At 37.6% G+C, this 12,158-nt stretch overlaps 1 protein-coding gene across 1 annotated transcript; it reads right to left on the reverse strand.

Annotated features, from left to right (window-relative positions):
* Positions 1-10,588: 10,588 nt before the first annotated feature.
* On the reverse strand, positions 10,589-11,512 carry LOC307174704 (olfactory receptor 8G17-like; the record flags this gene model as incomplete). Its single annotated transcript, XM_079898789.1, has 1 exon — positions 10,589-11,512. The coding sequence occupies one exon, from the start codon at positions 11,510-11,512 to the stop codon at positions 10,589-10,591; it is 924 nt and encodes a 307-aa protein (XP_079754915.1).
* Positions 11,513-12,158: the final 646 nt, after the last annotated feature.

Consider the following 12,158-nt stretch of genomic DNA (forward strand, 5'->3'; position numbering starts at 1 on the left):
AACATGTTCAGCACGTCAGGCGAGTGCTCCTGAGGCTGCTCGAGAATGGGCCTTTTGTCAAGGCGGAGAAGTGCACATTAACAGTTCATGGGGTACATAGTCTCATCCGAGGGAGTGCGCATGGATCCCGACAAGGTTAAGGCTGTGATGGAATGGCCAACCCCAGATTCCCGTAAGGCCCTGCAGAGGTTTCTGGGGTTTGCCTATTTTTACCGGTGTTTTGTTCGCAATTTCAGCCAACTAGCCACTCCTCTGACAGCCTTGACCTCCACCAGAACTACGTTCAGGTGGTCCAGTGCAGCTGAGGCTGCATTCACCAACCCCAAGAGCCGCTTTGTTTCGGTTCCAATTCTCATAGCCCTGTTTGGTAACACTTTATTTTACGGTGCCCTTGATACAGAGTAATTACTTAATTAGGTACTTAGTAATAGACGTTGTAATAACATGTAACAAAATGTACTTAACATGTAACTAAGTTATGGAACAGCCTGTACTTACAGATTGTAATTACACACATGTAATAGGCAGCTACTGTTACACATGTGTAACAAGCCGAGTTGGATAAGGTTTATAGATACACATGAAGTACACTTAAGTACATTCTTGATACACTTTATTTTACATAGCTTATACCTGTGTAATATTATGTAATTACAATGTAATTAGGAAACTACTGCATGCATTTAAGCTGTGAACTAGTGAGTTAAATCAAACTAAGGCAGAGATGGATAAGGTATGTATACACAAAGTACTCTTAAGTACATTCTTGATACACTTTATTTTACGTAGCTTATACCTGTGTAATATTATGTAATTAGGAAACTACTGCATGCATTTAAGCTGTTAACTAGTAAGTTAAATCAAAGTAAGGCAGAGATGGATAAGGTATTTATACACAAAGTACACTTAAGTACATTCTTGATACACTTTATTTTACGTAGCTTATACCTGTGTAATATTTTGTAATTGCAATGTAATTAGGAAGCTAATGCATCTATTTAAGCTATGAACTAGTGGGTTAATTCAGATGGATAACATATGTAGATACACAGGAAGTGCACTTAAGTACAATCTTGATACACTTTATTTTATGTTACACACAAGTAATGCTACATAACATACAGATTTACCATGTGTAACTGCAGACCTTAGTAGCCTAACATATTTAAGTACTTGTTGTTACATTGTGTTATACTAAGTACTTTCTTACATAATTACAGTGTACCAAGTCCGTAACACGTATGTAACAGTAGCTGCCTATTACATGTGCGTACTTACAATCTGTAAGTATAGGCTGTTCCATAACTTAGTTACATGTTAAGTACATTTTGTTACATGTTATTACAAAGTCTATTACTAAGTAATTAATTAAGTAATTACTCTGTATCAAGGGCACCGTAAAATAAAGTATTACCAGGTAGGGGCGGTCCTTTCTCAGCGCTCTTCCGTGAGTGACAAGATGCATCCTTGCACATTTTTTTCTCATCGCTTGTATTCCACCGAAAGTAATTACAACATTGTTGTTGATCACGTCTTTCGCATTCATGGCCTCCCGATGGATGTGGTTGATTGTCACTGATGAGCTGATCCGCAACAGCTAAGACTTATCAGCTCAGCTATTTAATGTCTGTGTTGTCAGATCGTTTGATGTTCTCTTGCCGTCCAGTTCCTGTTTGAGTTCTCTGGAATTATTCTCTGGAATTTCTTTGTGTTCCTGGGGGATTCCCGTGTCTGTGGACTCATCCCAGTTGGTTTCTTCACGAGGATTGTTTGTCCATTGTGTCCCTGCATTGCCAAGAGCAGCAATCATCTGCACCAGCCTTCTGACCCTCGATATCTACTACATTCTGAACTTGCCTAATACATTGTCACTATTTCACATCTGTGACTGAATCCTCATTATTTGGCCGTGACACGTATTAGGCAGTTTTGATTTATATGCTATTTGATGTTGATGATCGTGTTGTTTTACATATGCATATGATTACATATGATATCGCTTATTTCTGCCTCTTCTTCGCTTGTGTTTTGATCAGGAGATTCAGAAATCTTTCAGAAGATGTCATAGCGCCCCCTACCGGATGAGAGTGAAATTGAGGATACTGATTGTTGGAGTTTTGGAAGTGGAATTTTTACCCAATCCCGCCTGATATAAGACAGACGCTCAACAGCCTGTGCCTATAAAACCTATAGCACAAGAGGTGCAGACAGAGGACGTGGGAGATTTAGTGATGGAATTTGAAAAGAGTTTACTGAGTAATTTTAGTTGCAATGATCTTAATTGCCTCTCTCTGATCAACCTTTGTCTGATCAGCATACAATCAGATTTGCCTATTTTACTAGGCAAAGCAAAATTAATGCTTCACAACATTGTCTTGTGACACTAAAAACCTTCAGATGACAATACAGCACAAAACATAAGGAAATGAATGTTGAATGTATTGGAAACTCTTTACAATAAGGTTCATTAGTTAACATTAGTTAATGTATTAACTAACCATGAGTAATACATTTGTTGCTGTGTTTGTTCATCTTTGTTAACATTAGTTAAAATACAGCTGTTCATTGTTTGTTCATTGTTAGTTCACAGTGCATTAACTAATGTTAACAAGATTTTAATGAAGTATTAGTAAATATTGAAATTAAGATTAACAAAAAATAATAAATGCTGTATACGTGCAGTTCATTATTAGTTCATGTTAACTAATGTTAACTATAATGAAACGTTATTGTAAAGTGTTACCAAGAATAAAGAAACAACATGAATTAAGATGTTTGTGACTGCTATCCAGATGTCATGTCAAAGGTCAGTAATCCTGAAAAATGCAGGGAAACAACAAGTGTTTAATAATAACAGCATATTCATGATGTCATACTTGCGTTCTGCTTGCCTGTGTTTTCTCTCTAAATGAATGCTCACATACTGTATAATATATTATAATATAATATAGCCAAATGTCAAATAAAGCTGTTCTCATTTCATATATATTTTTGTCAGACAATAGAACGAGTAGCTGTGATATAGTGAATTACTACCTTTTTTTTTTTTTTAATAGGCCTATGTGGAAAATTATCTGAATTGAGAGTTCGGGAACCGGATGAACTAAAGCTCTGTGATAGTGAGTGTTACAAGTGTAAAGACCACCCACTGGCCCAAAGACGGAATCCAACGGTGTGGGTGAAGGTATAATGTGTGTATGTCTTTTCAGCGCTCCAGTGAAGTTCAATTTATTTATTATAATTTAGTTTCAATATTACTTAAGCTCTACGCCTAATCTGAATCCAGTTTCAAATGATAATCAAATTTAGATTGTTTTTGTTATTAGAAAATAATCATAAATACTGATTATGACTTAATGTAGTTCTACCAGAAAGACTCGGGAGAATTATTTCAATAAACCATACATTTATTGACAGCTCAGCAAGCTGATAATATACAAAGTCATTTGGCGTAGGCCCCGTCCGTAGTGCATAATCCGAGGGTATCGGATCTGCAATTCCTGCCTGAAGACGAAGGCAGGGGCGCAGCCGACCCCCCCGGGAGGTATGGACAGGACCATCCTGGTGGTGGTGGGGAGGATGGGGGTAATCGTCGCTTCAGTATCTGCGAACTCAAACATGTGTAAGTACCGAGCTTTTATACAATGAGCCAACGAATATGATTGGATAGAAGTGAAGGCAATAGGTGACATAGTAATTGAGTCTTCCCGGCAGATCTTATGCTAAAGCTTTCATATCTTTGATTATTTTCTGAGTATCCCATACTTTCAATTATTCATTCATTAAGGGACCCGATGGCGCAGAGTCACACGCCCCGGGTTTACGTGGATCTCACGGACACAGTCTTGCCAGTCTGATCTTGGTCGGAGGGTGCAGGGTTTGCTAATGCCTCTTTAGTTGGTTGCCTACTCTGCCCTACAAAGGCAAAAGACCTTAAGTCGCTAGAGTGTGGAACTGAGAAAAATGACTTTAAAGATTTTTAGTTGTCCCGCCAAATTAATTATAGGTAGGACACTGGAAATCTGGCAAATAGATGTTTTAGTAATGGAAATTATATACATAAAAAAATCTTGAGCTCAAACTTGACTTTTGACCACTATTTTAAAGTTACTGTACTCTGCCTTTGTATTGTCAGCAAAAAGTGAGAAGTCATGCCAAGGCAAAAGGCAGTAACTTCCACATTATCAATATTTAGTTGCTGATCACCATTAACAAAATCATTATAGTACACACCTGTATAAAATCTAGTGATCATGGCATTTATTTTGTATGATTTACAATTATTTATAGCCATCTACTTATTGCTATCCTGTGCTTTGGTTGCATTCTGATGGCATTATTAATACATTTGACATGACAAAATACCTATTAGTCCAGCGTTGACTCGATCAAACAAAGGCAGAGCACCGTAACTCGTAATTTGAGCGTTCCAAAACAAAGCCAAAGAGCGGTAACTGATGTTACGGTGTTCTGCCTTGGTTTCTCATGGGCTTTTAAAAGTTACTGTTAAGACAAATCATTATTTTCTCGAAAAAAAAACGGAATTGATTCAAGATACTTATCCACATGATAAAGAAGGTCTTGAATGTGCCAAAAATATAAATAACTCATTTTCGACCAAAAACGAAGTTACGGTCTTTTGCCTTTGCACGGCAGTACTGCTCACTCAAAAAAAAAAAAAAAAAAGTAGTTTATTTAGCCACTTCCGTACAACTTGCCAAATCAGTGATAGACAGAAATCAAAAGGTCTTCAAATGATGTGCCTACTGCTCCGTTCATATATGAGCCTTTAGTTTGACCTATCCTGGACACAGATCTGCGGTAGCACCAGCCTCCTCATAATCTACTGGTCATAATGATTTCAGGAGAGTCTAAAAGCCAATTCAGAAATAATAACTGCATGACATCACTTGCTCAAATATTACTCCAGGTGTAAGAAATGCATTCCCGACACGCAGTGGTGTGTGAGTGTGGAAGACACTTTTTTTTTTTTTTTTTTTTTCAATTTATTTATAAAGCACAAATTAAACACAGCAGGTGCTGACCAATGTGCTTTCCACAAAGTCACAGATAAACAACATAAAGGTTTTAAAAACACATACGAACGTACAAAAGTTTAGTCGAACGCTTTCGAAAATAAAAATGTTTTAAGTTTAGATTTAAAAATATTAAGAGTTGGAGCCTGTCTTAGGCTGATTGGGAGAGTATTCCAAAGTCTTGGGGCAGCGATGTAGAAGGCTCGATCTCCTCTGCGCCTCAGCCGCGATTTTGGAGTAGACAGTAGGGCTTGATTTGAGGAACGTAGAGACCTTGCAGGCTTATGTTCCATTAGTAGTTCCGCAAGATATGTGGGTGCTAGTCCATTTAAAGATTTATATACTAAAAGTAATACTTTAAAATCTACTCTATAGCACACTGGTAACCAGTGTAACGATCGTAAAATTGGTGTGATATGCTCTCTCTTTTTTTTTCCGCATAAAAAACGTGCCGTAGCATTTTGGACAAATTGTAACCTTGAAAGTGTTTGTTTACTAATTCCTAGATATAATGCGTTACAATAGTCCAATCTCGATGAAATAAAAGCGTGCACTAATTTCTCAAGATCTTTAAATGAGAGAAATGGTTTAGCTTTGGCAAGCAAACGTAGCTGATAGAAGCATGATTTAACTACGGAGTTTATTTGGCGATCAAATTTGAGGTTTTCGTCAAGAATAAAACCCAAGTCTTTCACCCAGGGTCTCAGGTACACGGACATCTCACCCAGATTTAGGTTTACAGATTTTGTCGACTCCGATGGGTTAAAAATAATGATTTCAGTTTTCTTTTCATTAAAGATTAAGAAATTTAAAGAGAGCCATGCCTTTACCTCTTCTAGGCATGCAGTTAGAGATGTTAGCCAGGATAGAGCCCTGCGGAACTCCGTAATGAAGATATGCTTTGCTTGAATAACGTTCGCCGATCTTAACTGAGAAGGTTCTATTCGTTAAGAATGATATTAACCATTTCAGTGCTGTTCCTCCTATACCAACACAGTGCCTGAGACGATCAATTAGGATGGTATGGTCAATAGTATCAAACGCTGCTGTCAGATCAAGAAGAACAAGAACTGTAATGTCACCAGAGTCACAGGTAGTTAAAATATCATTAAGAACTCTGACCAGTGCGGTCTCTGTGGAGTGACATTTTCGAAAACCAGACTGAAATATTTCAGAGTTTTCAGCTAAATAACTCTCTAACTGTGATAAAATAATTTTTTCGAGAAACTTAGAAACAAATGGCAAGTTTGAAATTGGCCTAAAATTTATCAGAACAGAGGAATCCAGGTTTGGTTTTTCAAGCATTGGGCGAACCACTGCGTGCTTTAAGCAGTCAGGCATAATGCCAGATTCTAGGCTACGATTTATTATAGTTAAAAAATAAGGAGCCATATCTGTAGTGAGTTGTTTAAAAAAGAAAGGAGGAAGACTGTCAAGTGGTGAGCCAGAGGGCTTGAGTTGCTTAACTATCTCTAGCAACTCTGACTCCGTAATTGAGTTAAACTCAGTAAGTGACACCGCGACAGTTTCATTTAAAAAGTCATTTTTTAGATTAAGATTAGTTGTAGAGTTTGTGCAGGTTATGTTCTGTCTGAGTTCTCTTATTTTGTTTTCAAAGAAAAATAAAAAGTCATCACATGATGGGGGTGAAGTCCCCGAAGAGAAACTGGCCGATGGATTTATAGTAGCATTTATAATATTAAAAAGTGTCTTTGGTCTGGAGCAGTTCTTGTTAATGATGTCTGATAGATGTCGACATTTGGCTTTTTTAACTTCCTTCTGATATCTGCGCAGGGAGTCTTTTAAAATCTCAAATGACACCTGAAGCCTGTCTTTTTTCCATTTTCGTTCCGCTCTTCTGCAGCAGCGTCTGAGGGAGCGAATGGAATCGTCAATCCATGGTTTATAATTGTTTTGTTTTTTTTCGCGGCGATTTTAACGGGGCCACAGCGTTCAGGATATCAGAGCAGGTGGAATTTAGTCTGAGAAAAAGTACTTCCGCACTGGTCTCACAGGCGAATTCGTCAGGTGATGGCATCACTTCATCAAAAATGGTTATGAAAGATGATTTTGTAGCATGATTGATGCACCGATAAGGAGCCTCACAAGGTAAGACTGCAGATATCTTCGCATGGCAGGGTAGAGTAAATATAACGGTCTTATGGTCAGAGAACCCGTTTTCACAGACTTCTAAATCAGTAATACAAATTCCATGCTGGAGCACTAGGTCAAGGGTGTGGCCACCTTTGTGTGTAGAAACATCGATCCCCATAATAAAATCAAAGGCATTTAGTAGATGCATAAATTCCTTTGCCAGGCTATCGTTCATGCAGCATACATGTATATTAAAATCACCCACGACAAGAAGTGTGTCATATTTTGGGGTCAGATCACCAAGGAGTTCTGCAAAGTCTGTTATGAAATTTGAGTTATATTTTGGTGGTCGATAGATTACAGCGATCAGGAGTGGATCAGCAAGTTCAAAACAAAACATCTGAAGTTCAAAACTGCTGTAGCTGTTACTCACCACCGGACGACAGGTGAAATGTTCTTTGTAGATAGACACTAGTCCACCACCCTTGCCAGTTGTCCGTGGGGAGTTAAAATAACAACATTTGTTTGGCAGAAGTTCGGTAAAAGGGCTCAAATCTCCTGGACTGAGCCAGGTTTCCGTAAGAAATAGAAAACCCAGTCTCTGCGCAGAGAACAGATCGTTTAAAATAAAAGTTTTATTTGCGATCGATCTGGAGTTTATCAAGGCCATCCTCACTTTCGAGGGATTTGATGCAGATTCCTTTTCATATGCTGCACGAGGTAGCGAGCGAAGATGGTTCAAACACACTCCCCCACGATTTAGGCGAGGAGAAAAGTCAAGAATATTGACATTTGGGCGCGAGGCCAGCCCAGTCGGGACCAGGGGAATTATCCACTGTCGAAGCGGACACAGTGAGCGTCCCCGAACAGCTCGACGCCAGGTGTAGGGAAGTTCTCCATGCCTCAGCAGCTCCAGCCTCAGCTTAACCGTGATGCCAGCTCGTTTTCCCCGGCGGCGTCTCCGCCTCCGCGTTGGAAGAGAGTCGGGCCAGCGGCGCAGGTATCCAGGTATAGTTGATAAGACTGGTGGTGGTGTAAAGTGATAGCCACCCTGTAATTGGTATGGCTGCACATTTGATAAGCTTTCTGCGTTTATGTTTAAAAGTGTTTCTTGATTATAAGTCAGTAGTGAGGCGCAGCATATCTGCACGGTAGCACACGTTAAAACATATAAGTAAACAAACAACATACGGAGCGATAGACGGCGTGCCACACACATCGGCGCCATCTTTTCACTGACACAGCACTGCATGGGGGTTTTCCTGGTTACAGGTTTCCAAAGACTGCTCTGCCACTTACTATTATATACCCAGACCAGAACAAAAGGGTTATACAAAAAAATTTTTTTAAATTGTTTCGGGTCAATTCATGTACCCCAGGGGGTAACACCTGGTTTCGGGGGAGAGGGGAGATCTTGAAGAGACACCACCCAAAGAGGAGAACCGAATTCTCTTAAGTTTTCAATCTTTCTCATAATACCAATGACTGCAATGAAATTAAGACCATTTTACCAATCGCACTGAGACATTTAAAATTATACCAAACATGCAAAGGAAAAACAATAGATTCACAAGATACATTATATGTGATATATAGACTTTCTTAATTAACTTTTAGTGACTTGAGGAGGGAGAGGGGGATGCATATATAAACAAGGAGATAAGTTTGATAACAATGTCCTGTGCTCTTTCTTTGCAATCTTCTGTCCAGGGTGCGTTTTATTGCTTTATTGTAGGGTGAGTTTTTATCTCAGCTTTTTTCTTAGCAGGAAAATCAATTCTTATATAAGCATAAGTAATAAGCACAAGAAAAGAAAGGAAGTTAAAATGGTCAAACTAAATTCTCTAAATATAAAACAAAAGAAAAGCAGATAAGTGATAAGTCTGTGGAAAAACACTACTCATTCACGTCTGTCAGCAGCCGTGCGCTCAACAGATGAATGTGCTGCTGCTCTCAGCCGTTCACTGAACAGGGTAGACGCAGCTAGAGAGAGTGACGGCAGGGAGAAAGCAAGACCTCGCGCTCACAGGACAGTATTGGCAACATTTGGAGGTTACTGAGGTTTGTCCAAAAAGTTGCAAGATTTGATACTAGTTGCTTTTTTTGAAAAATTTCACTAAAGGGGTCTGAAAAGTTGCTGAAAATAGCGACAAAGGTGCTAAGTTGGCAACACTGTCTGGGTGCGCTTTATAGCTTCCTGCCATGACGTCACCCGCCTATACGCCATTGGACTGATTTCACAAGTGCTTCACGATGCAATCACGCAGTGCGTTCCCACAGCATCAATCTTGACACAACGCGAGTTCCCTTAAAAGGCAAACAAGTTTCAGTGTTTCCAATTGTGTCCCTTGTTTCTTGTCCACTGTGGAAGATGTTAATGCAATGACATCCTGATGTGTGCAAAGTAGCATTTATTAAATCAAAATAAAGATGAATTGCAACATAAAATAAACAACTTAAATGCAGCTATAGCACATTTTACACTGTGCTAAATTGTCTCCATGTGCACATGCAAAAGACTGTATGCTCTTGCACCAGCACCCCCTCCTGTCAGGGGTGGTATATCTTTTTAAATGTTCTTTCCCCTCACACCTATAGAGGGCACAAACTCACAGAAATAAACAATGTTAACAATATTATAAACTATACAAATTAAATAAGACAGTAAGTATTGCTTCCACAGCTGAAAAAAAAAATCAACAAAGTAACAAACAAAAGTGTAATTTTCATTAACAGTATAGGTAAATGATTGCATGATTGAATGATTGTGTATAATGCATATTCCAAAACGTGTAAGTATTGAGCATATTTTGCAAAACATATTACTTGCTGTCACTACATGGCAGCAATATTATTTTTAACATTGCATATAGATTAACAAATAAAAAAAATAAGTATTTGTTCACTGCAATGTTGGACATTTTCGGACACAGTAGTGTTTTACATAATGTAGTGAAATTTTATTAAATAATCTTGAGTGAAATATTATTTTATTCAGTAATTTTATTGATTTTCTTAAGTAATCTTGGATAAAATATTTTAAATTCAAGTTTAAACAGATATTTGATAAATTTACTCTATTACATCCCTTTCAACTCAATATTGTTTAAATAACGTCTCAGTGTCTTTATTCTCATATTTATCTTAAAAAAAAAAAAAAAAAAATGTTCATGTGTAATTTTTTTCCCCCATTAGAAACTTGATAATTAATGAGAAAATTTAACTCTAACATAAAGGGCATCGAAGCATAGATATTATAACATAAAGGGCATCAAAGCATAGATATTATAACAATAAAAAAAAAATAAAAATAAAAGATTTAGGCTACATATGTTTCCACTTAAAACTGTAAGATTTGCGCACATTAAAAAAAAAAAAAAAGAAATAAAAAAATATTAATAATATTGACAGTACATTTTCTTGTATTAAAATGTATAAAAAATTCAAGAATTCTCTATTTATCTACACCAAACTTTAACAATCTTTTGTCTTATCTCTTTGGTTTGTAAACCATATACTAAGGGATTTAATCCAGGTGGTACAATGTGAAACATTACACTAGCTAGTTTTCTGCTTTCAGGGTATTCAGGAAAACGATGAAGAAAAATAAAAATGCCTCCAGAAACGAACATGATTAAATAAACTGCTAAATGAGTGCTGCAGGTTTTTATGGCTTTGCTGTTGAGTGCTTTGTTTTTGCTCCTTATGCATAGAGTAGCAATTTTGACATATGTTATAAATATAGATACTCCTGACAGGCAGGCTATAATTACGGTATAAACAACTCCAAACACATTATTAATACTTACATTTTCACATGATAGTTTGAATAGTGAGGCATTGTCACAGAAAGGGTTTTCAATTGTTGATCTGCAGTGAGACAGACGCACAGTGAGAGCTAACATAATTGTCACCACAAATACTGACAGCCCCCAGGCTGATGCTGATAGTTTAACCACCATTTTATTGGTCATTATAGATGTGTATCGCAGTGGATTACATATAGCCACATATCTGTCAAAGGCCATGATCATCAGCACATAGTGGCATGCTGCTGTAAATACATGCACAAAATAAGCTTGAATAACACACTCCACATATGATATATAGTGCTCTGAGGTTTCCCTTAAAATGTCCTGCAGCAAGCGTGGCATAATGACAGTGGTCCCTAATAAATCATTAACTGGCAAGTTACAGAACAGAAAATGCATAGGATCATGCAGATTCTTCTCTGTTGAAATCAGAAATATAAGTGTAATGTTTGATACCACTGCAAAAACATAAGCCAAGAAAAGCACAATGAAAACAGGGTAAGAGGACTGATGTGTAACTTTGAGTCCCTCCACGAGGAGAATGCTGTTTGTGAATGTCAGGTTGTCCATTTGCTGCTGTACACAATACCTGAAAACAGCGTAACAAACAGATGTCAGTTTGATTAATAATACAAATTACCTTGAATTACTTAATTGGATATACAGCACATTATAAACTAATGCCCTGGTGTTCTGTGGCTCTGTAATTTTTTTTACAACATACTTTCCTTGCTGTTACTGCAGTACATGACATGAAAATTGTTAACACTACACAAATTAATAAACTAGTTAACATTATATATGTTGACAATGTACCTGATTTATAAATGCACAAACAAAAGGTTGCCTATGTAAATACATTTCAGTAGATAGCAGTCTGTATACATTAATGTTACTTAATAAATGTAAGTGCTGCATCTTGCCTTAGTCTCATTAATATCCTCCCTGTAATGATTTAGTCAAACAGTATGACTTGCAGTTCTCTGTTCTTTTAATGTGGGGTTTATATGAGTTTTCTGTTTCATCAACCCAACAGGGAAAACTGATTCATATGAGCAGAAAGGCTATTGATTTTTTTTTTTTTTTTCCAGCTGTGTCAGAGCTCTGGTCCCTTGGAGATCTCCCCGCTTCTACCAGAACGGTGTAAGACTAGGCTCAGTTTCCAGGAGAAAAGTAGTCATCACAGACGCCTCCAAGACAGGCTTGGGTGCCCTGT

This window comes from Squalius cephalus (genome assembly GCF_949319135.1).
Source record: "Squalius cephalus genome assembly, chromosome: 17".
In the NCBI taxonomy this organism is placed as follows: domain Eukaryota; kingdom Metazoa; phylum Chordata; class Actinopteri; order Cypriniformes; family Leuciscidae; genus Squalius; species Squalius cephalus.